This window comes from Glarea lozoyensis, assembly GCF_000409485.1.
Source record: "Glarea lozoyensis ATCC 20868 chromosome Unknown GLAREA21, whole genome shotgun sequence".
NCBI classification, from domain to species: domain Eukaryota; kingdom Fungi; phylum Ascomycota; class Leotiomycetes; order Helotiales; family Helotiaceae; genus Glarea; species Glarea lozoyensis.
Window position 1 is genome coordinate 337,373 of NW_007360996.1, and position 26,673 is coordinate 364,045.

General features: G+C 47.0%; 8 protein-coding genes across 8 annotated transcripts; 4 read left to right on the forward strand and 4 right to left on the reverse strand.

Moving 5' to 3' along the window:
* Positions 1-1,801: 1,801 nt before the first annotated feature.
* Positions 1,802-3,114, forward strand: GLAREA_12882 (NAD(P)-binding Rossmann-fold containing protein; the record flags this gene model as incomplete). Its single annotated transcript, XM_008084645.1, has 2 exons — positions 1,802-1,997; positions 2,042-3,114. 2 exons carry the CDS (start codon positions 1,802-1,804, stop codon positions 3,112-3,114), a joined length of 1,269 nt encoding a protein of 422 aa, XP_008082836.1.
* A 1,780-nt stretch (positions 3,115-4,894) lies between these two features.
* Positions 4,895-8,307, reverse strand: GLAREA_12883 (uncharacterized protein; the record flags this gene model as incomplete). Its single annotated transcript, XM_008084646.1, has 2 exons — positions 4,895-6,065; positions 6,311-8,307. The coding sequence occupies 2 exons, from the start codon at positions 8,305-8,307 to the stop codon at positions 4,895-4,897; spliced, it is 3,168 nt and encodes a 1,055-aa protein (XP_008082837.1).
* Positions 8,308-9,119: 812 nt separating this feature from the next.
* Positions 9,120-10,820, reverse strand: GLAREA_12884 (Ankyrin repeat-containing protein; the record flags this gene model as incomplete). The annotated part of the gene is made up of 1 exon (XM_008084647.1): positions 9,120-10,820. One exon carries the CDS (start codon positions 10,818-10,820, stop codon positions 9,120-9,122), a length of 1,701 nt encoding a protein of 566 aa, XP_008082838.1.
* A 1,170-nt stretch (positions 10,821-11,990) lies between these two features.
* GLAREA_12885 (Nucleotide-diphospho-sugar transferase) lies at positions 11,991-13,019 on the forward strand (the record flags this gene model as incomplete). The annotated part of the gene is made up of 1 exon (XM_008084648.1): positions 11,991-13,019. The coding sequence occupies one exon, from the start codon at positions 11,991-11,993 to the stop codon at positions 13,017-13,019; it is 1,029 nt and encodes a 342-aa protein (XP_008082839.1).
* Positions 13,020-13,527: 508 nt separating this feature from the next.
* GLAREA_12886 (uncharacterized protein) lies at positions 13,528-15,080 on the forward strand (the record flags this gene model as incomplete). The annotated part of the gene is made up of 2 exons (XM_008084649.1): positions 13,528-13,798; positions 13,981-15,080. The coding sequence occupies 2 exons, from the start codon at positions 13,528-13,530 to the stop codon at positions 15,078-15,080; spliced, it is 1,371 nt and encodes a 456-aa protein (XP_008082840.1).
* A 933-nt stretch (positions 15,081-16,013) lies between these two features.
* GLAREA_12887 (Trimeric LpxA-like enzyme) lies at positions 16,014-16,828 on the forward strand (the record flags this gene model as incomplete). Its single annotated transcript, XM_008084650.1, has 3 exons — positions 16,014-16,159; positions 16,209-16,445; positions 16,507-16,828. The coding sequence occupies 3 exons, from the start codon at positions 16,014-16,016 to the stop codon at positions 16,826-16,828; spliced, it is 705 nt and encodes a 234-aa protein (XP_008082841.1).
* A 725-nt stretch (positions 16,829-17,553) lies between these two features.
* GLAREA_12888 (uncharacterized protein) lies at positions 17,554-18,484 on the reverse strand (the record flags this gene model as incomplete). Its single annotated transcript, XM_008084651.1, has 2 exons — positions 17,554-18,121; positions 18,372-18,484. The coding sequence occupies 2 exons, from the start codon at positions 18,482-18,484 to the stop codon at positions 17,554-17,556; spliced, it is 681 nt and encodes a 226-aa protein (XP_008082842.1).
* A 699-nt stretch (positions 18,485-19,183) lies between these two features.
* GLAREA_12889 (Protein kinase-like (PK-like)) lies at positions 19,184-21,512 on the reverse strand (the record flags this gene model as incomplete). The annotated part of the gene is made up of 3 exons (XM_008084652.1): positions 19,184-20,898; positions 20,948-21,406; positions 21,455-21,512. 3 exons carry the CDS (start codon positions 21,510-21,512, stop codon positions 19,184-19,186), a joined length of 2,232 nt encoding a protein of 743 aa, XP_008082843.1.
* Between the last annotated feature and the right edge of the window lie 5,161 nt (positions 21,513-26,673).

The following is a 26,673-nucleotide window of genomic DNA, read 5'->3' on the forward strand; positions in this document are numbered from 1 at the left end:
CAATCTAGAGAAAATGCAGAAAAAACATCACCTGGGACCATGGGGGGTCATGATCAATATAAATGGACAAATGGTCAACCCTGCAGAAAGGAAAAGGCGAATTGTATTCCAACTATACTTCTGTTGTCTCTGTTTGGTGGGGCTTGGACCGTAGGAATTGTCTCCGAGTAGCTGCTTTCACGCGACGCCACGGCTTTTCCTGCTTGTTACGTACCAGAAAATCGGGTGAGGTCCGGCATGAGTGGATGGCGTAGACCGAGTACTAGTGTTAGTCAGAACCACTTTGTCTAATGGAGTTGTACCTGCAGATGGCGTTTAGTAAGTGAGAATATTGAGTTCTGCCAACCTCTCTTCCACCCTCAGCGGAGATGTTTTTCTCGATAATTGAGATGTGGTATTCGAATTGATGCATCGTTGAAGATTGGTACGGTAACATTTGATTGCCAATTCTGTATATCTGCTTCGAATTATTGCGTTTGGCGCGTTTGGTGGAGTTGTGGTGTCGTTGGTAGAAGTTGGGGGTGTAATAAAACGTTGTTTGTAGACGGAAATATATCTTCCACCAACCACCGCACATACAATGATCATAAGATCAGCCTCCCAAACGTGGGGTGTCAACTCCACCACCACGGATCCAGCGAGGGGCAGACGACCCAAGTCCAGGTTCAGCCTGTAATCTGGAAGCTGGAGATGCGGGGTGGAGGGGTTTACCTGGTCTGAGTTTGGGAGGCTGTGAAAGAGATGTGTTGTGCTCATGATCAGCAATGCGGGAGCACAAGATGTCAATATATGATGGTCCAAGGTGTAAAATCGTGGTATCAGATCTATGTGAATAGGCTGAAGAGGACTTGAGAGGTATGCAGTAAACATTCAATCCTCCCAGGGGATTGTTGGTAAGGAGAAGGAGAGGACGAAAATGCGGACAATGTGGGGTGCACAACAGATCAGAGAGGCTCATGCGGTATTTTGGGTCATTGCATCTCCGCTAATTAAACATACCGCATTCGAGTTGCCGGATAAGAGAGAGGAATAAGTTGGATATTGCAATTGATGTACCAAGAGTTGGTTCTGGTAGGTGAGCCGCACTTGAGGATATGTGTTGAAAATATGATTGCGGCATGAGTGAGGAAAGAAATTCTCACTCGGGAAAGGAGAAAGCCACGGTCCTCTCACGTGCCCATGTCGCACAAGAATATATAAAAATAGGTATAGATAACGTATAAATTGGTAAACAGTATACCCAGGTACCAAAGTATGAGTATGTTACACATCAAATTACGTGTCAAAATTACAAAAATACAACTGCAAAACATCCCTGCAATACCGTCAAAACGCGCCATCCGGTAAATCCTGGGCCTCGATCCACCTCCGTCGGAATATTTCCCAGCGAGGGGCAATCGCTGGGCAATCGCTGGGCAAAACCTGGGCGACCCTGGCAACGCGACATCATGAGGGGTGGGAGGCTCGGATAATGAGGGGCAGACGGCTGGGGGTGATGAACATATTTGTCCGTCTCTTGCCGTCCAAGCAGAGATGGGAACGACGGCAACAATTTCTCCTGCATCTTGAGGATAGGACTGGGCGTGGTTCTGACATATTCATTAAGTTGTCCTTCTTTGATTGATATTTCTGATTGAGTTGTGATCAATTGACTGGTGAGAAGAGCAAACGCGTTGTTTCGCCAAAATTTACCCCGCCATCATACAGTTGGATTTACAACACGATTGATCTCCTCACAATCATATTTTGAGGACGAATTGAAAAGAATCAAAAATCAAGAGAGAATCAAAAGAGACGCAACATGGCTTCTGATACCCCCCTCAATGTGTTGATGGTTGGTACGGGAGAGTACACAACTGGCTTCGTCGGCGGAGGAGCTTCCGGATCAGACAAGAAAGTCGGAGTGGTAGGACTCACACTCTTTGATCTACGACGACGAGGAAAAGTAGGAAATCTTTCCATGGTTGGAACATCAGGCGGCAAATTCCCAGCAATCCGTAAGTCTCCCCCAACTCAATCCCCTACCCAGCTAACAATCCAGGCGAACATCTCTCCAAAAACATCACAAACGTCTACAACAACCTCGACACCTCCTTCGAATCCTACCCAGCAAACGACAAAACCGACCCGGAAGCCTACAAAGCCGCCATCGACGCCCTCGCCCCCGGTTCCGCAATCACAATCTTCACCCCAGACACCACCCACTACCGCATCGCGCTCTACGCAATCGAGCGCAAGATCCACGTTCTCATCACCAAACCCGCCGTCAAAACCCTCGCGCACCACCTCGAGCTCCTCGCCAAAGCCAAAGAACACGGCGTATTCGTCTACATCGAGCACCACAAACGATTCGACCCCGCCTACGCAGACGCCCGCTTCAAAGCGCAGAAACTCGGCGACTTCAACTACTTCTACTCCTACATGTCGCAACCAAAGTCGCAGCTCGAAACCTTCAAAGCCTGGGCGGGTGTCGACTCGGATATCTCGTACTACCTCAACTCGCATCACATCGACATCTGCGAATCCATGGTCCAAACGCTCGGCTACACACCCGTCAAAGTATCCGCGTCGGCCTCCAAAGGCGTCGCCGTCGGTCTCGGCTGCGATCCCATCACCGAAGACACCATCTCCCTGCTCGTGCACTGGGTCAAGAAATCCGACGCCTCGAAACGCGCGACGGGCGTGTACACGGCGTCCTGGACGGCGCCCCAAAAGGCAGGCGTCCACTCGAACCAGTATTTCCACTACATGGCTTCTGGCGGCGAGATCCGCATCGACCAAGCTAAACGCGGGTACGACGTCGCAGACGACTCGCTGCCTAATGGGTTGATGTGGTATAACCCATTCTACATGAAATACGCACCTGACGAGGAGGGGAACTTCGCTGGGCAAGGCGGATACGGATATGTTAGTTTTGAGAAGTTCGTGGATGGATGTCGACTTGTGAATCGCGAGGGTGTTTCGGCGCTGGAGAAATTAGATGGGAGGGGTCTACCGACGTTGCGGAATACGATTGCGACGACGGCGATTTTGGAGGCGGGGAGACGGGCGATTGATGAGGGGAGGGAGGTGGGGATTAAGGAGGGTGAGGGAGGGGCGTGGGAGTTGGTATGAGTTTTAGGCATAGGGAAACGGATTTTTTTTGAGAGAGGTAGTTGTTTTCTTTTTGGCGATAGAAATTGATACCTGCAAAATAAATTTAAACTATATGAAATAACATTGTAGCGTTACCTCTACTCACCATCCTGGATGAAGTTTTTAGACTACACTACTCTCCCTATCGCTCTTTCCTTATCCCCACTCAACTAAATTTTATTGCCAGGTACGTGTGATGGACATAAACTACTCTAACTCTTCACCCTCCCTACTTTCTGCCCACGATTATGTTCTGCAATCTCATTTCGGTGTTCGCTAAAGGAAGATATAAGGAGTTTGTATATTGTAGAGGGAGGAAGGAAAGGGAGAGTAAGGGGTTAGATTAAATCGATTTATAAAGCGAAAAGAATTCTACTTTAAGTTATTACCTTTTATAAGATATATCTATAATTAAAAATTAGTTTAGGTTATATAAGTAGTTCTTTAGAAATCAAGACTAGGATATTATAGAATTACTTAAACTACTTATAAAATATTATAAGTTAAGTTAAGTTAAACTTAAGTAAGTATATATTATATTAGGTTAATTTTAAGTAGTACTTACTACCTTAACTTAACTTAACTTATTTAATATCCTACTCGAGATAAGAGCTCTACAAAATCCCTAGTATAACAAACACTTAACCAAAAACATACACACCCGAATCGATTATTCTCATCTTTCCTTTCTCACACGCCCCAAAACCCCCTCAGCCCATGTCAACATCACGCAATAACATCCCGATCCCAACTCCAAACTCCGCCGTTTCAAGTGAAAGCAAACTAAAACCCATCATCACAATATCTTTCCTCGCACGATCCTTCTAATTACCCTGCCTTCCTACCCCCCGAGGGTCCATCAACCTCTATTCATCCATCTCATCTCCCCTCTCTCCAAACGCCCAACCCCCACCAGAGTCCTCTTATTCCCTCCCTCACAACCTCAACCTCATCCTCATCCCTACCCCATCCACAACAACACCAACCCCCCCAAAAAATAACTATCCATCCACACCTCCACTTTCTCACTCCGAAACCTCTGCCCAACCCACCATCCCTCTCAGCTTGGCACCTAACACTCCCGCCCGCACGCCATGCTAACCATCATCTCCATCCCACCCATCGCCCTCCAACAAGCCCGCTCCGGGGCAAAGCACCCCTCCAGCACCATCCGTTGAATCAGATCCAAACCGCGTATCCGCACCCAAACTCACCATAACCACCTCAACATAATTATCACCGCCCCCAATACACCTCAAACCAAGTCCCCTTTAACATATACAAGGGTTTCAAATAGATGTAGAAATTTCCCTATCTCTGGAATCGAATAATCGCTAGAAAAGACATGGGTGTTTATCAACCATAGAAGACGGTCGTTTTTTGGTGGCAGTTTGCCGAAATTGGACTTAAACCACAGGGGGTTACTGTAAGAAAGCCGTAGACTTACTCTACACCATCTCTCCATCATCCTCGCTGATTTAGGATTTCTGACTTACCCTCTTATCTTTCTTTCCTAGAGATGATAATCTCATCTCATCACCCCCTTCTCATATTTTACTCATGAATGAATACCTAAAGACGTTAAGTCTCTGATCTAATTCATCATCTTATAAACAATTTCACAGGTATTCAAAGCAAACTCCTAGCTACTAATGTTATAGCAAGTATACAACTTCATTTAAACACCGCCTAATCTTACATAATTCTTTTAAACACCTTTAACCCCCCATCACCCATCCCACCATCCCAAATTCCCAATTCATCTATCTAAATAACTCACCTCCCCATCCCCCTTCTTCCTCGGCCTCCCCCGTCTCCTCTTCACAGGCGGACTCTCACTCTCCGAAACCCTACCATAACGCACGCCATCCATCTCATCCTCCAACCTCTCCTCAAACCTCTCAACCCTCTCCACGAATGCCTCCTTATCCTTGATCAATTTCTTCCGATCCTTTGCCAGCTCCTCCCTATTCCTGACTAACTCCTCGCTATCCTTTGTCAGATCCACCATATCCCTTACCATTTGCTCTCTAGCCCTCCGCATTGCTTCGTCATGCTTCCTCGATTTCCCTGTCATCCTACTCTCCTCTATCCCCACTCCCTCACCCTCATCAAAAGCTTCGGCCCCCAGCCTCTCCAATTCCTGTCTCGCGTACTCGGGATTACTGAAATGTCTCGCTGTGACCCATTCCTGACCTTCACGACCTTTCCACTTCACAAGATACTCAGTCAAAGTAGTCGATGCTTTCTCAATCACCTCTTCGACTTCCCAAGTCTCATCGGGATTGGGTGAGATTGAGAGGGGATTTCGAGTTTTGGTTCGTGCAGCAATCATTTCCTTTAGTGTCTTGGGCGACTGACGATCTGATTGTGTTGGTTCTTTTTGCGCCGATACTTTCGAGCTAACCCCTGACTGTGATATTGACCTCGGTAGCAACGTAGCTTTCAATTCTTCCGATATCTTCGCTTGACCCGTGGCTTTTCGCTGTATTCTCGCTTTCGATTGTGGAATCTCTGCAAAATTATGATCTCCCACCGCTGATGGCTCATAACGTTGTCTCACCTTCGTCCCATTGCGTGTAGCTGTGCTGAGTGTAGGTAGCGTCATTTCAGCAATCATAGGTTCTGCTGTGATGCTTTCATCATCAGAGTCAAAATCAGAGTCAGAGAAGCCAGAGTCGTCGCTAGCATCTTGAACTAAGCTGCTTGGTAATCTAGCAGGCACTTTCTTTCCAGTAAATGTTGTGTTTGTTTTGCTGAAATAGCCTTTCTGTGGTAGCACCTGGATTTGGGGTTGTTGTTCTGTCCGATTTTTGTGACTATCATCATCAATGGTAATCAAGTTCGGATCTCCTGAGGTGATAGCTTTCTCAACGCTACCAGCGCTCAGAGAATTAGTGGCTATCGAAGCTCTTGATCCAGATTCGCCACTACGCGTCTGGCACTTCTTAGCAAATAGTTCTTTTCCCTTTACTCGCCCAAGGATATCCGTTGTCAACAACTTAGTCGCTTGTCAATGTCCCAGCCATCCCAGTTCTTCCAGAATTGCTCTATGAAAGGGTCATTATCGAACAATTTGCTTTTCCTAGAAGGTCTACGGGAGACAGAAGCTTCTGGCGTCGACGTCGCTTCTGAGGGGATTAAGACCAGTAGAGAGTTTTTGGAAAGGACATACGTCGCTTCGAGTTCCGAGAATTTCAAAGGTTGACGCACAACTTGTTCATCTACCATGATGTTATCTTCGGGTTCATCATCGATTGCTCTAGTGGTTGTGTTGTTCCATATATCTGTACTGACGTCCAAAGCCTCTGCATCTATTGCGGGAATTATGGGTGTCGGTATTTGGTTGGCCTTGCTGTTTCGCTCGAGTGCAATTGCTAAATACTTTTCGTGTCTTGCATGATACTCTTCAGGATCATTTGCTCTTGGATTCTGAGCAAGAGGATATTGTAGAATATCTTTCATTCTGCGTGAATCCTTCAATCTTATTTCAAGCAGCCATTCAAGATCTGCCTCGTCCAGTTGAAGGGGCCGAGCCGATTTACGAGTTGATTCAGTCTGAACCTGCAATTGCTTGGACGCAGACAAGGTTATAGTCGAGGATTCAGATGCGAGTGTAACATCTGCGACTTTACTAGCCACCGTCTTGGTGTATTCTCTCTTCTTGTTTTCTTCTGACGAAATCTCAACCGTCCCCTGAGATGCGATAAAGCGAAACGCAGCGCACAACCAATCATTCGAAAGGGCTTTTGGAAAGAACATTCCACGGACCTGAAATTCTTTCACAAGAGCCTGAAGCTCTTTTAACCTCGAGTTGAGGGTACTCAAGGCCGCCAACCGTTTACGAACTTCCGAAACAAATAACGACCAGTTCGAATCTTCGATACCAAGAGATTGTTGGATCTTGGACAGTGACATATCCTTCATAATCTTGTCAATGGTTTCCATGTCTCCGGGTTTTGCAGAAACATGTTTTGTGGTATTTGATCCTAGATTGGCTTTTGTGGCAGTTGTAGATTGTGGTTTTCGTGCTTCGGTGTTGTTCAACACAATCAAGTCAACAACATCCCGATCTCCGGAATGTGCAGGAACAGCCTCGGTGGTATTTGAACCTGCATTCGCTTTTATGGCAGTTGCAGATCGTGGGTATTTCGTTTTCGCGTCGCCCAGTACAATCTTGTCACCAACATCCATGCCTTCAGATCTTTCAGGAACGGCTTCCGTAATATTTATTCCCGAGTTGCTTCGCGTGCTGGGCATAGATTGTGGTCCTTGTGTCTCCGTACCGTCTAGATCTTTCAACAGCCTCTCCTGGGATCTAATATACATAAAGGCGGCGCACCTCCATTCTATCGACAGCCCATGTGTTTCCTGGGGAAAACAAAAACGAGTCGCCTCTATCATCCAAAGAAGACCGTTCGATGGCCAGTGGCTATTATCTTTGTTCCGTCGTAGAGAGCGGATTGAGCGCACAAACGAAAGCCATTCCTGCGCGTTCATAGAAAGAGATTCTCGGATATTGGAGAGCGTCATATCTTGCTTGAATTTGAACACCGCATTGGCGTCAAGCGACTTTGTGGGATCCTCAGATTCCACGGCCGATGCTGAAGGCTTTTCCGCGGGTGTGGTATTTTGTGGTGGTGTTCTCGTGTTTATAGTAGCAAACGGATTCTTTTCCAGTCGCGCTATCCCTCTCATCTCCCCCATATGATTTCTCTTCAGATTCTCGTTCAGCAGATTCTCCTTCAGAATGTTGTTCAACCCCTTCGAAATCTCCGTACTTTGTCCCGCGGTCTCCGAGACTTGGTTCTTGGCAGGAATGCGGAAGTTTACTCTGGTATTGCCCGGTACCTCGGAAGGTGTTGTGGAATATTGACCAGATGAGTCAGAGTCCTTATCCTGAGACTGATCCTTTGCAGGAGGTGGTTTAGGAGGCAGTCGTGCCCTCATGAGCGCATTGTTTTGGAAATTCGAAGGCATTTTCGAATGTCGATATACCGGAATCTGGATTTCGATTGTGCTTGTGTAACGCTTGGCAACTTTGGATTTTGTTTGTGTGGCTTGGACGGGTTCTGTTGTTGATTGCGCGGATGTAAATACAGAAGAGGTGCTGTTGCGAGCGAGGTCGCGACCCGGTGAAGGTATGTCGGTCGTGCTGGTCTTTCCTGCCATTTTGAGAGAACCACTACGATGGTGGGCAACGACAAGAGGGCACATGGTCTGGCTTTTTGAAGTTTTCAGATATTCGCGAAAATTGATGATTATGAAAAAACGCACAGTTGAGAGATCTCCGTTGAAAGTTTGCTGCTCTCTCAATATCAAGTAAGTTTAATATGCTTGTAGGGTTGACCTGAAAGACTATGCATACCTCATGCAAGCAAACATGCAGTACAGAGCAACTTTGTTATGATATGAAAGCCATGAAATATTAGTTGCAGGAATATGGTAACTATCAAATGCTGCCTTGATCTTGCCTAATAGATTTTGATGTCAGTATTGGAAGGTGCTTCCAGTGACTGGTGCAACAAGATTAGTGAGCTTCCCATTCTAATAAAATTAAAGATGACTTAATTGAGTTTCTCTGAGTTTGGGGTTGAATGACAAACCTAGTAAAAAGAACGTTGGAAGTTAAGATATCTGCTTTGGCTATGAAGTCAATTTGGGTTTGAAGGTTAACAAACGCCACCAGAAAGATCTTGATTTAGGGTAGTGTAAGTATTTTTTTACCAAACATCAATTATTAGGGAATTTTCACACCAATTGACCAGCCAGTACTGACGCGAATTCCTAAAATTTCGAACCAAAATATTTGATCCCATCTGCGAATTACTTACCCACCCTCTAAGAAAAAACAATTTCAAAACCTCCATAGACTAAACAGAAGTGACAGTGAAAAGACCGACCGTTCCGAAATATCAAAAACTCCACCCACAGTAATGGACTAATAACGAGAAAGCCGCTCAAACCCAACCTTACCCACATTTTCAACGTAATCCATCAAGGAGCTCGTCCCAGATTTCCTCTTTCCTCGCAGCCCTTGAGGCGGACCATTGCCGGTCAAGTGTGGTAATAGGATACGACCGAGAAGAATTCGATGAAACTCGTTCATTCGCATCAAGGAGATCTGCTGGAGTAGCCATTTGGTCGTTCTCACTGTGATACCAAACATCCTCAACATCCTCTATCTTGAGGAACCATTCAAACAAGAGGTGGTTTACGGCTCGGCAACCTGCCAAATAATGTAGTGCCGTATTACCGTGAACGTCTTTGCTATCAATATCTTGCACACCGTTGTTCCACAGATACTTCATGATCGAACTTTGAGTGTAGAGATCTATAGGATGTGGCAGGGCGTTGCTATCAACAGCTGGAACGGCATTGATGTCATTTTCCGCGCGAGTGTCTCGTGTTTCATGAATACTTCTCATGATTATATCAGATCGTCTTTGAATTTGCACATTTCTCGAAGGCATACACGCGACGTGCAGCAACGTATGACCTATAGCCGTGGTACCTGCGTTCCTCAGTGGAACGAATGATACGACATGCCTTAACATCGTAAAGTTTAATTTTGCAACAGCAAAATGTAGAAGGTGGACTCCGTAGATTGGAGTGCGAATTTCGAAATTGATATTTGGCTGCATGGAGAGCATATCAAATGACTCTTTATCAAATCTATCATGATGCAGGAGGGTAGCCATGAGAGGGGTCACGCACCTTGTCGGGTTTGCAAGTGCCATTGTATTGGGATCAAAACCTAGATCAAGGATATGACGGAGCATGCTATGCTTGCCATGTTCAATCGCTGCATGGATTGGCGTCGATATGCAGAGTGAGCTCGAAGATGGTGGTTCAGGAACAAATAGATGAGGTGTCATCCAGAAACTCGCATCGGCCCCATATTCCAATAGCAAGTTGAAGTCTTCAACGTCACCCAGACCTGCAGCTTCCACGAGAGAATGCATCGATGCGCCATGTTTCCAAAAGCTTGAGGGAGTAAACCTCTCCTCGCACCAGAAAGGTGCGAGACCGTCCCAACGTCGATCATCCACCTCTTCTTTCGTCAGGCTTGATATTTGAGAGATATCCATGAGCCTCAGATACTCTGATCTCGTAGCAGCATCTTTGCTACCGTATTCGAGCGGGTGTATGCTGGGTCGAAAACGTAGGAACAAAGCAGCATGGGCTTCGAGGATGTGAATTGGTACACCATCAGGATTGGCCCCCGCAATGAGGAGTGTTCTGACATTTTCGGGTAGGCGTGCTCGTAGCGCTTCCATCAATGGTGTCGTGATGCCAATCTCATTGCGACCGTTTGACCGAAGTGCACTGAAGCCGAATTCTGACGGATGGGCAAGACGATGATCTGATTCGTGATGATGAGGGTATTCGTTATCGGAATGAGAATTGCGGTCTGGATATTTGATAAAGTAAAAGAAGCCTTTCTGTAGTAAAGCTTTTAAAATGCGACAGTCAGCATTAGAGGCTGCTCTCATCGATGGCGAGAGTGAGTTTTCTTGCACTGCTTCGAGGTACTCTTCGGGGATATTGAATTGAGCATATTCAGCAAAATCAATGGGCCCATCGAATACACCTGGCGGATCATGATGGATTAGCTTGTCGGTATCGGTCATGTCATCCGAATGAATGGATAGTGTTGCTGAAGAAGCACTTGGGGAATCCATCGTTAGTTGACCTACCGCGACCGAGCTCGGACTTGTTCTGTACAGGCTTTTATATATTGATCAGCTACCAGGTAAGATTCAGATGAAATGGTTTGGAATGAATGGAATCAAGTGAGGCTGCTCCTGACAAAGAATTGAAAGGAGAGGAGAGGTCGTGACGGCAGCCTTGAGACACCAAGACCTGATATAAATGATGACCGCCAATAGAATCCATGGGGGCAAACGCACCATGCTCATGTAAAGCGGCATTGTTACCGTGTCGACAACTTCTTGCCAGGACGCACATTCTCAACGAAGCAGAGCTTTCCTATCTCCAAGAAGCAATGCTCAGGCGCCACGGAAATGGAGGGTCCAATTCTATCTCATCAAGTGGTACAGACTCGGACATAGACGCGTTGGAGGCGCGTGCTGCTTTAATTTTGACCAGCAGCCTCACTATCGCCTAACAAATTGGGCGCCGACGACGGTGTGAAGGGGAGTCGAAGAGAGAATGAAACTCTTGCTATGAAAGGTCATTGGCCATTTGAACGAGGACTTTGCTGCCCGATTTCAGCTGTGGCGCCCAGGAAAATCTCGATATGCCCCGGCTTGCACACATCCCATCGTTTGCAGCGACGATGCCAGGTCCAAAGACTCAACTCGATCGCCTCATGATTTCTTCATGTATGGAGATGTGAATTTCACGAGACACTCCGGATCCTCAAGCAGGACTGGCGGCCTTCCACCATCCGATTCGACTGATCATGACGCTCACCAACAGTGGTCCTCAGAAGTCGATCAACCGCCTTGTCGACAGGAATGGTTGTCAGTCGGATTGCCGAAAACAATGATGGTAGAGCGACGCGGAAAAGTGGTGAAGAATGGGCTTCGTGAGAGATGTTGAAGATGATGTAAACTACAACTTAGGTGATGTGTGGAGTATGTGGGCTTGGTCTAATCAATGTTAGTTAGGGCATTCACCAACGCATTGACTGCTTGGATTAGTCCCTAACCTTAACGGATGCTTCGGAATGAAAGTTTAAATTTCGATACGATGATGGCCATTTGAGGACAATAGCCGGTCAATTCAGAGATTTACGTGAAGGTTACATTGCGTACCTCACCCATCCGGATATCTCAAACAATGCATAGAGCGCACCAATATTGGGTAGTTGATCTGGAAACCTCCGAATGTCGAACCTCGCAACCTTTCTTGGTCGAATGGGACGGAGAAGACCAATCTGGATTAGTCTTCTGATTGCTGGCGTCGTTCTATATCTCTTCGGGGGTGGAAGCGCACCTTCAACACCACATGAGATTAACACCAGCAAACTAAATCTCACCTCAAAACGTTACGCATTTGCAACTCTCCTTACCAGCGATGATGATTCCTACTTCACAGCAACGAGGGTATTGTCATATCAGTTGCTCTCGGACCAGGAAACAAAAACAAATCACTCAATTCCTTTCGTGGTGATGGTTACGAAATTAGTCCCCAAGCATCAACGCCAGCGACTTGCTCTGGATGGAGCAACCGTAGTATATGTCGAGGACGTTCCTCTTCCATGGTGGATTCGACAACGACTCCGACGACCCTCGCGCTTTGGAGACCAGTTCACCAAACTTCGGATCTTCCAAATGCTGGAGTATGATCTCGTGCTCTATCTAGATGCAGACACGCTTCTCATGAAATCACTAGATGGAGTTTTCAATGACGAGGCTTGCAAGCCATCAGATACTCAGACAACAAATCCATCGTTCTTTGAAAACGATCGACCTCTCGTCCCGCCAGCCCAGTACGTCTTTGCCGCAAGGCCAGATAATGGAAGATCTAACGACGGCTCAAATGGTGGTAACTATGAGCATCCAATCCCTCCGATGGAGAGGGATCAATTAAGTGCTGGGTTCTGGGTTGCGGCACCATCAAATGAGTTATTCAACTATTACATGTCCGTGATGCAAAGCTCGACATATGGACTCTTCCGACCTTTTGATCCGCAATTTATGGAACAAGCAATGTTTGATTATACCCATCGTAGGGATGGCCGTATGCCTTGGAAATCCCTCAACTACACCTGGAGTGCTACTTTTCCGGGCATTCAGGATATCACCGCAGGAGTAGCGAGTCTTCATGATAAATTTTGGATACATGGTCCTGATCAGTTGACGGCGAGGTGGAAGAAGAAGAAAGAGGAGATGGAGTCGCTACATGGGAAATGAGAATCCTGAAGAATGCAGATTCGCTTTCATGAGGTTGAACATCTCTGTCCAGTATCAATCCGGTTTTGGTTATGAGAAGACGAAACCAAATATATTGATGCCTGTAATTGTACTTCGTCATTTAGAATGATACCCAGATAGAAGGCGTGTAAGGATATTGAATAAATTTAAGTTCGGAAAACACAGTGGTGTTCTCATTTCTTCTGGATGCTTTCAGTACATTATAAAACCAAAGACATCCTAAACTGCAATCAAAATCATCTCGGTACCGCCTTATGAGTAGCAGACCGTATATCAAAGATAGCCCTTTGGACCATAGACACTGTTACTATTTTATTGAAAAGGCAAACGATTTTGAATCAGGAAGGTGCCATAAAATTTTTGTAATAACCTGAGCTCAGTGGGAATAAATCCACACAGAACAGAAGAATTTGATTTGATGCTAACAAAAGGACAGGAGGTTGAGAAAATACAAAAAGCAAGTGAATAAGGCACGTGACCTCGCTCAATGTCGAAGTCAACTCTGTCGCGTCACATCGACGAAGCCTTCAACGCACCCGTACACCTCGCAACACCACTCCCCATGAGCCACCCAACGGCTTCAGACCTGATATTCTCGGAACAGGCGAACCACAACTTCTCAAAGACTCTCGGCGAGCTGAAACGCTCCACTCTATCGATCCATAACCGGCTTCGATCAATTGAGGAAGATGCCGCATTCGCAAGAAAGGTACGGGACGCCTACAAAAGACCATTGATCGCGAACGAGAGATGCGGGAGTTGGTACATTAAACCAGACGAGAAGTGCGGGAGCGCGTACTTTAAGAGCACGGATGGACATACTGGGGTGTGGAAGTTTAGTTCGAGGAGGTTGAATCTGCATTTGTTGGATGTGATTGGGAAGAATGATGGGTTTGTACGAAAGGGTTGCAGGGTCAATTGCATGCTAAACGGGTTATAGCTGTATTATTGTGGACTCTACGCGTCGAGGGAAGAGTAGGTCGTCTCCTTGCTCTCCAGGACGTCGTCTTAAGCTTTCTAGGAATGCCCGATGCGCTCAGTAAGACAATACCAATATGGTGCAGTGTCGTCAATCGAGTCCTATTCCCCAGCGATACCGAGTCACACGACCTATATACGCCTCCACAGGTCATCTCACCATCCGAACACGCGCAGATCTTCGCGCGTCTGCCATCATTTCAACGAGCTCTCGAAGCTTTAAATGTGCCTCTCATAGCATTGCGCCAGAGCGTTACAAAACCTCTGCGACCCATGTGGGTGACACCGGAGTCTAACATCACACCAACCACGTCCATCTTCGAAGACTTCCACCCTGTTATATGCTGTACCGTCTCAAGGCGAGTGCCAGGCGGAGAGGTTAGTGAAGGCGGTTACATCCAAGGCGCGGGAGACGATACTGAGAATTGGGCTTTTGGTTTGACGCCTGTTGTGTTTTGGAAGAATCGCGACATTTTGCTATCAACTCCTGAAGGGGACTTGCCGGAATTGATTGAGACTCTGGTCAGTCAAAAAGCTGAAGAAAAGGCGACGGGCAGCGAGATGCGCCTTGTCAAACCTACTTCAAACCTTTTCGTATCATCACTAACCGGAATTGATGCCACAAGTGTTGGTACTGAGATCCTGATTATCAATCTGTTACCTACAGTCACAGAGTCAAGCACATGGAATACTTCTCCCACCAGACTTGACATCGGCATTGGTCCGCACAAGATTGGAAGTCGAAATCTGCGTGCTGCTCTACCCAGCATCATAGACTTCTTAAAGTCTTACTTGTCTCGTGTCGATATGTCAAAAGCTCGAATTCTCGTTGCATGCGAAAATGGTAAAGACGCTTCCATAGCCGTTGCGCTCGCGCTTTTGTGCTTGTTCTTTGACGATCAGGGACGGTTGATGAGCAAGCATAGTACCACGCGCATTGATAAAGCTTTCATTCGAAGTCGATTGGGTTGGATCTCTACTGCTTTGCCTGATGGGAATCCAAATAGAGCTACGCTTCAGAGTGTTAATAGCTTTTTGATGGACCGTCCGAAACAATTATAATCATGTGTCTCAATTCCACCTGATATTTAGACTTTTGAAACATTTCATGTACAGGTCATGTCTTGATGGATAGAAATTTTATCAATCCATCTACTCAATCGGTTCTCGAATTTAGTCTTATAGCAATATCTGACCCTCAGAACTGCTCTAATAGCTGTCGTCGAGCAATTCTGGAACTGGCAGTGGCTTCGCGAACTCCTTTAGCTGGAATATGGAATTTCAGCCATATCGGGTTTTCACGAACATCAGAAGGTAATACAATCAACTGAATACACAGTTTTGTGTATTTTGAATTCCGTAGCGAAAGCTCTCAGAAGGCCTTACGCGAGTTCTGATCGATTTGGTATGTGTTGGCGACTGGTGACTTCCTATGTCGTCTCCGCCATAGTCTCTCAATAATTCAACATCGCTTCCAGGCACTCTTGGCTACTTTGACCGATCATCGACTCTGCTGTCGGGCCATCTGAAGTCGCCAAATTGGTCAATTATAGCTTCATCCGCTACTCTGCAGTAGAGCAAGAGATAGAGTTTGCGATAAGACCTTCCCCGACATCCGCGAGCGCCGTCAAAGCAACAAACAAAGCAGCACCCGCACTTTAGTTAATTTTATCCTTGCTGGGTCTTTTCCACTTCTAGGATAGCGACAATTGTGAGATCGACATCTTGGAGCGCCACTGCTTCCCTTGTCCAGCGGCTCGTGCCTCATGGCTTGAGGTTGTGCTCGGGTTCAACCCGAGATGTGCCCCTCCATCGTCACCCCGCATTTGTGTGCCTGCAGAAGCTCACCAGGCCTGTGGTAATTTTCTCGAATGTCAAAAGTGGGAGTACATCCACCATTTCAACACTTTCACAAGCTCGAATACCTTGAGAATTTTGCCCTTGGGTTTGTATATCAAATTGCGTGTCATATTGGAAACAAAAACACCGATAATCATGGCAGCACTACCTCCAAACGGCGCCATCAAACCAACAGGTCTGGTCCCTATGGAATCCAAAAACCAAGACCTCATCAACCGCGTAAAACAGTATGAAAACATCCCATGGTGCGAACAATACGAGCGTATGATCTCTGGCATGCTGTAAGCTCCTTCAATCTCCCATTCCATTTTCTCAACTAATACCCAATAGCTACGATTCCACCGTCGAAATCCTCGAAGTAGCACGTCTGCGCTCGCGCAAAATCCAAAAGAAATACATCGATCACCTCCCGGATGACGCGACTCCTACATCCCTAGGCAAAGAACGAGAAGAGATATTAAGATCGCATGTTGGACAGTTGGGGAAGGGATGTTGGATTGAAGCGCCGTATTATTTTGATTATGGGTGTAATATTAGCATCGGTGATCGGTTTTATGCGAACACAAAGTACTCATCCTCTTTCCTCTTTCCTCTTCCCTTTTCCCCTTCTCACTAACACACCGCTCAGTCTCACAATCCTCGACTGCGGTCTAGTAACCATCGGGCACCGCGTCATGTTCGGCCCCTTCGTTTCCATCTACGCAGCCACCCACGAGACGGAAGTCGCGTCCCGCCGGGACAACATCGAGTTCGCGCGCGAAGTGAGTATTGGGGATGACTGCTGGATTGGCGGGAGCGTGGTTATCCTCCCCGGGGTGAGCATCGGGGAGGGATGTACGGTTGCGGCTGGGAGCGTGGTTACGAAGAGTGTGGAGCCTTGGAGTGTGGTTATGGGGATGCCGGCAAGGGTTGTGAAGAAAGTTACGCCTGTACCGCCGATAGAGAGTTGATGTGACTTTTATTTTGCTAGTGATGGGAGATTTCGTAGGTTGTGAATAGAGCTGGGAGTACGTGATACCATTGCTAACGTAGATGAATACTTGAGCATCTAGATTCCATTCAGACTTGACCACTATTTTCTGCATCATATCCTAAAATGTATCTGTAGAGTGTGTTCCGATACAGCATTATTGTCAAACATAAATAAAATTTCACAGAGCATATTACACATATCTTATCATCTCTAGAGAGTGGTATACCGCCCTTCAAGTAGACTTATGAGTTACCTAGGCAGTTCTAACAGACGAAAGCTCAATGATGTACACTACAGTAACACACCTTAGTAACAGCCAAGTAATCCAAAATCATTGGTACATAAATTCTCGGATCTATGAGTATAAATCTGCTTTTCTCTACATATGACAGGATAAATTAGGCAGACCTGACCACTTTGAACCTGCTTCGCAGACCAGAACCTAAAGAGGAGCTCTCCGACAGCTTGCTGACCCACGACTCTTCAGCATGCCCTATAGATAGTAGACATCTAGATCTTACCGGAGTGAAGGCTCCGAGATAACCTTGAACGGGTACTATATGCAATAGTATCCATACTTCTTGCTCACGGATATAGATGAACGGATTTCGAAGTGGAACTTTCCAGATTTTCGTTCCCCCTTACGCCCAAACGCCAGAGATCAAGTGCCACATTCTCGCGACCCCAAGTAAATATGCAGTTTCAAGCCTCAACCTCCTCACCACCCCCGGAACTCTTCCAAGTCTTCCACTTCCCAACCCTCCTCCTAATATCCGCCTCCGTCTGCTGCATCGGATTCAATCTCCTATCCCTCTCCATCCCCTTATAATCCTCCCCCCACCTCCCCACCAACCGCTCACACCACTCCCTCTCCCTCGTACTCTGTTTCCTTGGTTTCTTCTCCGGCGCTCTCGCCGCCATATCCTCCAGCTGCTTCACGATCTCATTCTTCTCTCCGTCGAACCCATTAAACGTCTCACCATCATCCATAATCTCGTCTTCCGAGTCGGAATTTAATGGGTCATTGAGAGGGTTAGGTTTGGAAGTGGCGTGGATGACGCGGATGATTTTCCCGTTGGCGTCGCGCTCGACGGTTGCTTCGGTCGGTGTGAAGGTCTTTGGGATGGCGTTTGAGATGGCGAGTTTGGAGGTTGTGGAGGAGGAGGAGATGTCGCCTGGTTTGAGCTTTTCGACGCCGCCGGTGGCGGAGTTGAGACGGGATGTTAGGCCTAGACGGCGGTAGTTTTGGGTGAGGGTTTCGGATTGGTTCCTAGAAAGGGTTGTTAGATGAGTTCGGGGAAAGATGGTACTGTCGCAATGCGCAATTCAAAATATCCCAGAAGAAATTCAACACGAATCCCATCAATCCCCAAGAATGAATCTCATGCCGACCTCCCTTCCCCTACTCCATTTCCTCAAATGCGCCCTTCAAATGCGCCCATTTCTACGAAGCCGTTCTCCCCTCCACTCCATCCACGAAATCCCAAGTTTCTTTCAAGAAAATGCATTCAAGCACCTACCAATTCGCAGCAATAATCGGATTCCCCAACGGATTAACCCTCTTGCTCTTCGGCTTCATCTTGATCTTCGCAATCGAAGATCTGCGCTTCTTCTTCTGTAATTCGCGACCCATGATTGCTGATTTTGCGTGGTCGTTGTGGTGGTCGTTGATTGATTGCGGGCGGGCTTCTGATAAGAATATTTTGATAGAAACTTTTTAATGGGGCGCCCCACTTGTGGTATCGCACGTGATTATATTTGAGTGATTGCTTCCTGTCGAATAACCAGAAATACTCTGGATATATGATGGGTTTAATGAATGGCGTTCGTTTGTTGAAGAGTACTATTTTGCCAATTGTGTTTTTAGCACGTATTGTACTCATTTCGCCTTCACAGAATCAAGAAGAACATCTTCTAACCGCTTGATATAATCTCTTCTCTAAAAAACCGGCAAACCTTTTTATAACGGCTGCCTCAATCTCCAAACCAATCCCTAACTAGGAACAAAAACTCCCAACAATGATGCCCTACGAACAAAAAGCATACATCATGCCGCCAACAACGCCAAAATACAAAAATCCAGACGCACTCATCCAAAGAGTGTGACACAAGGAACTGGACTTCGCTAATCCAAATCCTACCAAGCCCTGTGTACTTTCCCCGTCCGATTTCATGCATATATGCCATTACAAAGGAGATTGCGTGGTGTGTGAGTGTTTTCCCTGCTTGTTCCATCCCTCTCCAACCCTGTGGTCTTTTCCAGCCCTTCGTTCAGTCCCTTTCATTTAGTCATCCGTTGCCCCCTTCCGCGCAACCCCGAACCTGTAAGCGCTTAAAATCTCTTGAAATCTTTTGTCCTCGACAGGAAAGGACTTGGCATCTCCTCCCGTTCAGGGTCCCAAACCGCTGGCTCTTGATCTCTGGAAGCAACCTTGTCGGCCATGCGTTGAGCGAACGCTCGTCCCTTAGGCTCTGGACTTCGGTTCCCATCACCAATTGGTCTACCACCAGCTCTTGCCTGCGCCAATTCAACGAGAGTTCTTCCTTTTGGTGCATGAGGTCCCCCGATGACAGCCTTGGTCATGTTGTTTTTCATTGCAAGCTTGTTAAGATCTTCTGCCCCGCTAGTCTTCTTAGACAGACTGCTTTTCCTTGTTGGTGACGTTGGGGGATTGTCGTGAGATGATAGATTTGTCGAGGATGGAATCTTGGATATTCGTCGATTCGGTGAAGGGCTTCTGTCCTTGAGGGAGCTGTTACTCGCTGATGGTCGAAGATCTGGCGCACTAGAAAGCGTTGGAAGGCCTCCCGTATGTGGCTTTCCGCCATTGAATATGCTCGAAAACCCTTGCTTGTTGACTGGTGCAGTCTTTTGTGAGATCAGGGCAGGTCGATTCACAGGCTTGAAAGGATTCTTGGATGACTTTGGTCTTGTTGGAGATGGTAGAGTTGGTACATCATCATCTTCGGAATCTGAATTCATCAGAATTGGTTGCATACGAGGCTCTTGTCCAGCGGCAGCAGCAAAAATGTTACGTGTTGCAGTTGGAGCTCTGGTTGCTTCCCCTCTTCGAGGTGACAGGGAAAGAGAAGCGATAGCTATTGGCGACGGCTCTCCCATCTCAACATCCATCGGGGTCCCCATAAATCCACCAATGGTCTGCGCTCGAGCCAATGGCGTACGCGTGCTTCTCTTCTTTGGTTGTATAGTCTCAGGTGAATCGGTGGAAATATCGGTCAAGTCAGTAGATGACCCAAATTCGCTCTCACCATTACTTCCAATTGACGAAGACGAGTTGCCAACTGATGGCTCAGAGTCCGATAAAGTTGACGCCTGCTCCGGTATTGGGGCTACATTCGGCAGCCGCGCAGCTTTCAGATCTGGCGTTGTTGATCTCTTTTGCATTTCGGCTCGAACCTTTGAATTAACTTCTTCGTCGAATTTACTTCGAAGCTGCTCGATTTCAAGCTGTACAAGGCGACTGATTTCCAACTTGGCCTTCACCTCCCATTCGCGGCGCACGCTTGCGTCTATCTCTTGACGCAAATTGAATTTCTCAGAATCTGAAAATTGCAAGCGCTGATCAAGTTCTTGTTGTTTTTGGTCTGCGAGGGCATGCTTTTTCTTTAGTTCCCGGGCAGAGTCCACTACCTCCTTCTCCTTTCGCATTAACTTGACCATAGGGATATTGATCAGCTGAGCTGTATCCGGTCTTCGTTCCGGGTTTACTCTTAAGCAGTCTCTGATAACATTGTTCAATTCAGGCGAGTAGACTGCTGGTAGTGGCGCGACTTTGCCTTCTTTGATCTTTTGAACAAGCTGAAAGTGTGACTTGGCGTTGAATGGTGGTTCCCTGGCGCAGAGCTCGTATATAATGCAGCCCAAAGACCAAATATCAGATTTGAGTGTATACCGCTCAGCAGCACAGATTTCTGGGGACATGTAAAACGGCGTCCCAACATAGGTTGACGCAAAGTCATGCGATGCCATCATTTTCGAAAGTCCAAAGTCCCCGAGCTTCACGGAATTATCTTCTCCAAGAAAAACTGAATTTGTGTTAGAAGATGACAGAAGATTCTCCTTCACTAAACTTACTGTTTTCGGGTTTCAGATCTCGATGAAGAATCATAGTCCCATTGGCTGGCGCGCGTGGCTTTGCTGAGTTTCCCAGACCCATAACATTGCTCCCAGTTTCCGGCGCGTCTACACCATAATGACATCTGTATAGAGCACCCACGAGCTGCGCGAACATACTCCAGACAAACCCCTCTTCGGCGTATTCCTTCTTCAATTGGAGCTGTTTGATGACTCGGCCGAGATCGCCATTCCCACAGTATTCCATATACAAGTGAAGGTCGTATGTCGTCTTGATGTGTTCTCGATGATAGTAACCGACAATATTCGGGTGTCGCAGTGAAGCAAGGATGATGAACTCTGCATGCAACTGTTCTTTTTCCTTCTGCGACATCTTGGTATAATTGATTTCTTTCCGGCAGAGTATCTGACCATCCTGCTTCCTGCGAACTTTTCGGATAACACCAAATGATCCATGGCCTGGGAGATTGTTAGATATGGAAGTATTATCTAGTACGTGTAACTAACCAATCTTCTCTAGAACTTCAAACCGATCCCCATACTTATCCTCCACCTTGTCAGACATTGCGTAGTAAATTCGTAGAGCGCGTCGTATAATATTCGTTAGAAAAAGATTGTGATACCAAGTGCCATTAGTGAAAGTCTTTTTTTTTGTTGAATGTTGTCGAAGTCGAAGTCGAAGTCGAAGTCGAAGTCGTTGTTGGTCGTTTGGCGTTGGATGTCGAAAATGTAAATGTCTTACCGCGCAACCAGAGTAAACATAGAATGGGAGTTGTGGTCGCCCCTGGCAACCAAAGTCTTCATTGGCCGAGAACATTACACCGCCTCGGTGGCAGAATTCATGTTCTGCTAGAAGGCGGTGTAAGTTGCATTCCTTCCCTGCACGAAGTTTATTGAGCTTCTTCTTGCACTTGATCATCAGCGGTGAAATCCAACTAACTTTGGATACTAAAGAGATATTTAGTTTTAGATGCTGTTTACATACCAAAATCGCTACTTCCCGACCCATCACTTTGGGACCCATTGTTCCTCGCCATCAATTCATCAATACATCTTCTTATCTGTGTCAAACCACAGCCTCGATGCCGAAATAGAAGCCTCACAGTTTGGATGCAATCTAATAACGACACCCTTAGCAGAATCTCATCATCAGCAATGTGTCAACCTACCATCTTTACACCATCTTACACAAGACGCGCATGAGACAATATTCGATAGCAAACCACCATCACTTAAATTGATTAATTGTCTCGCACACTTGCAGCTTGACAACCACAAAAATGTACTTGGAAGGAATCATGTGGAGGTAGTCATCGAGGTAAGCAGTAGGCAACCTACATGTATGTGCAACCTGGACGAATCATTAACTCTTTGATCATCATCGATAGTGCTCCGAGCCATGATCGCAAGTGTCTCTCCAAAACGATAAAAAGCACTTATGGCATATGACGCCAAAGTCTAATGCCTCCATCACTGCCAAACTCCAGTTCATGAAAGGAGAAAGATCACATGTCGGTGTCGCTTGACCGTGTGGCAGTGCACGAGGGACGTAACGTTCCATCCCCTTAGCAGAACGCCACTGCCAGAAACACCTCGTAGACATGATCACCATAACTGCTCTTTAGTTTTACGTTAAGTTGCGAAGTTTTGATTCACAATTATTGATGATTTTGAATGTGAAACAAAACAAGTTTGCTGAAGGATGACGGAGACGGCGTGAGCGAAGGACGAGATGGGAAATATCCAGTTTTAGATCTCTTCCGCTACCAGATGTCATCTGCTACGCCGTTGACTGTATATTCTTGTACCTGAAATCCTTGGTGCTAAGATGTGCCATGCTTGCCTCGATGCTTGTACCACTGACAAGTATGTCAATCCTTTTCCAGCATCATTGGCGCATCACGCACTTGAGATGTCACTACATATCGTATGAACTACCCAATGATACGTGCAAGAAAGAAAGCTCAAGAACTAAACCCCTGAAGCTAGGAGGTCGAATACTTCGGATTTCTCGCATCGAAATATGACTGGCGAAGGAAAGGCTATCATTGTGGATTAGCAGCAGTCTCATGTACCTCCGCGATCGAAACATAATCCTATGGGAAGTATGAGAGCCCGAGCGACTTGATCATATGCGACTTTGAAGGGCTAAGTACTAGTCAGTTATTCACAACCGACCTTTCTCTTGAGTAAGAGCTTGCTTTCCAACTTTCACCAACTTCCACGCGAGATCGAAGCATGCGCCAGCGGCACCTGAAGAGAGCGACAGTTCAACATCACCGGACAAATTTGGTTCCTCACAAGCGTCCTGGACATTGCGGGGAAGTCTGCTGTATTGAAACTAGACTAGGAAAGCGCAAGTCGATAAAGCGGACTCTGGGGAAATGGAGGGACTGAAACCTAAAAGAAGAACAGTTTACGTACTCGAAATCAAACGTCCAGCAATCGCAATGCTTCCAGCGCTCAAAAAGAGGGCATCGCCAAATACCTACTTTCACGATCTCGAGCAGTTCACAGGGATTGTTAGAAGCCCCGTAAGTCTCGCTGCAGGTCACAGTCCAGGGGTCACATCTCGAACCTAAAAGGTAATTGGTCCTCTGGCGATGCTATCGGCTTTGAGGCGTTCCGGCAGCAGGGTTGCTGTTCGAGCTTACTGAATTCCGTGTCGTGCTTTTGGCGGTTTCCCTTGCTTCTGTGGCTGGAAAACCTTCTGTGCAGCTTTCGAATCCTTCTAGGTGTTAATCCCTGGCACATCCTCCCCGGGCAGAGGTTCACTCGGCTGACTCGCTCGCATCGATTTCAGGGGCATGCTGGAAGCTGAAATCGAGAATCACGAGTGAGTTGATTGGTGTAAGCCGTTTATGATCGCTATGAAGTTATGATTGCGCGGGCCATCACTTCGGTGTCACAGCAATCACATACAGGCATATATATGTGTGCGCCAGGATGCTTTACGATAGCAGCACTATCAAGCTATCATCTTTGTGTCCCCCAGCATGTTGATGGGAAAAGCCCACGGAGCGCAGACCTACTTACGTTTGTATGAGGAAACGACTTGAGGACCCTTATCTGATCGGGACTTGGTGATTGTGCCACACAGCGCGCTGATCGTCTTACCAGAAGAGGTTGGTTTCCTTCGGTGAGAACCACAATCGTACGCGAGCAGCGCTTAAGGGAAGAAAGGGGGGTCGAGAATAGCTATTCAAGCTAAGAGGGGTATTGTAGACGGCAAGTACTTAGCTCGATCGCTTCAACCACAACACAAGCAGAAGATGACCAGAAGTCTTGGTATTTTCAAAAGCTCCGGGCTAATCGCAGCTTGTGAAAGCTGTCTCATCCGAGTCGGAGATAGCTCGCGCATCGAGGGCGAGACTTTCGAATACTGGTTTTAGACATATCCTGTCCGGTGGTGGTGAGTCTCCCCGATTCACAAGACATCTTGTGCGCTAAAAAAGGGTGTTGAGGCTGCCCTATAGAACGAACGAGAGCCATGCGGAAAGCCTCTCCTTGTGACACAATTGTCACCGAGAAGCCGTGTCGCACATTGCACGCACCAGGCGGTCATATACTCTCAAGGCTGCTTCATTAATATATTCTTGAACTAGCCTGGCCTTATCTGCAAAAGAACCAGGTGAACCAGAACTTCTTATCAGTTGGGCAGCAAATCAGAAGCTCGTTGTGCCTTGACGATGCAGCAGCACCTTGAGTTGCGACCAGCATCGTGCGCCAGCGAATCTTGAAATCCCACACCCGCAGCTTAGAATAGCTCCGAGTGGATGTTGGGAAGCATCGTCATGATCTTCTCTCCTGGCCAAATCCAGCTTCATTTTCGACCGAAATGAGACATGTGAGAGGGCACACAACAAAAGACGGTTGGCCGGGAAAAAGGGATGATTGCGCAAAAGCAGGCGTTGATGAGCACGCCACTCGAAACGGCTGGCAATTTTAAGCCTTCTGCTCTGTAGGAAGAATGGCGATGCCCGCCAATAATACCGTACTGTATCCGTTTGCCTCCCCGCAACCCGCCCCGTTTCCGTCAGTGGCTTCGGCATCCAAGAGTTCACTCAACACTCCGACTGGTGTTGGCCAGTCATTTCCGGTGCTGCATTATTCCAAACCGCAGGGCCCCACGTCCCGTAAAGTTTGATTTTAGCAGAGGAAGCGTTCCTGAACTCGAATTGCGATGTTGTGCTGTTGTTTAAGCGCTAGCATAAGCTAACATCTCCATTTGTACATATGGCAATTACAAATCGTGCCGGGTGCTCACGGGCCACGGATAACAGAAGTATCAGCGGGGTTAAGGTAAAGATAGGTTGGGATCTTGGGTTTAAGTACGATGGGTCGCGCTTAAAGAGATCCTCTTTTAAGGGTCTGGATCTCAAAGTGTCCGTCTCCGACAACCGAGGGTCAAAAGTTCTTTAAATATCGGTTCTAACGGCGGTACGGATACGAGTGAACGGGAGGGAGCGATAGCGAAGAAGTAATCATGTAACCCTTTTGCGCTTCGGTGATGTGAGCGCAAGAAGTGTTTGCAAACGAGGTGTAACACCTCCCTCAGGAGCTCGCGAAACATTGGGGGTCAGCTTCGGCGGCATACAAACGGCACGGGTTCGGCGATTTTCTGAGGTGTTGGAGGAGTGTATTAAGGTTAATGTCAGACTGAGCATCTTTCGCTGGAGAAGCCGCGGTAGGATCTCGCGATTCGCCTGTCGGTGGCTTTGAGCTCTGATCTTGGTCAGTAAGAGAAGGTCTACCCAGGGACTTTGTCAGCCTCCACCATCTGAAATCTGAAATTTCGACGCCGTCAACGGGAATCCTCCTGGCAGGCGTCAACCCTAGATCGCGGTTTGTGATCACCACACTAGCTCATGTCAGTAGTCTCGGCATGTTGTGGCCAACATCGGCAACGGCCGCCTGTGGTTTTCGTGATGAAAGCATACCGTCAACAATCTCAGTACTGTAAAGAGGACTGATGTTAGGATCGCAACCAATGCTTCGTATGAGGTTATCAACAGGTGCGGTCCATGCCCATTCAACGGCGGGGACACGACATGGGGAAGTGGAAGTAGTCAAAGATAGTCCCAGGGCTTCCGCTGGGGCATTAAAGTCGTGCGTTTAGCAACCATTAGTGCTTGTCGGGGTATGGAAGAAATAAAAGTGTTCACCGCATGTCCAAGTGGGGGTTGAAGTTGCTATGCGGGGCAATTTCAATAGAGTTCTGTTTAAACTGGTGGGCAACAGCAGAATAATCGAATGGTTTCTACATAACTGATCATAAATCTGTGCGAAGGAGATTGCAGGATATTAGGTTTGAGTAGCTTGGCTGTTGTTAGGAATTAGTATCTATTACTAGCACTGGCTTGATGCTACAAGCATGAGCTTTCAAGATCATTAATAGCATCTCCACGAGGTTTTGCTGTATCGTTGGCATTGCTGGTTGTGCGATGATGAGAATCTTCAGCACTGAGCGATGCTGTCACCGTCCGCTCCCGCAAGTTCTGTATGGAAGGCTGCAGACTGCTTCTCACGCAGCTTCCATAGCGTGTGATAGGATATGGTTCAGCATACTTGCAGGAGGCTTTTAGATGGCAGATGGATGGCTTACGCTCGTCGAGGTTCGATTGTGCTTCCTTTCGCCTTCTGCGATTGCCCTGCTCGCCTACACAGGGCTTTGCTTAGACTACTCTAAGCGCTGTCCATGCGCCCGTATGCCNTCGTCTCGGGAT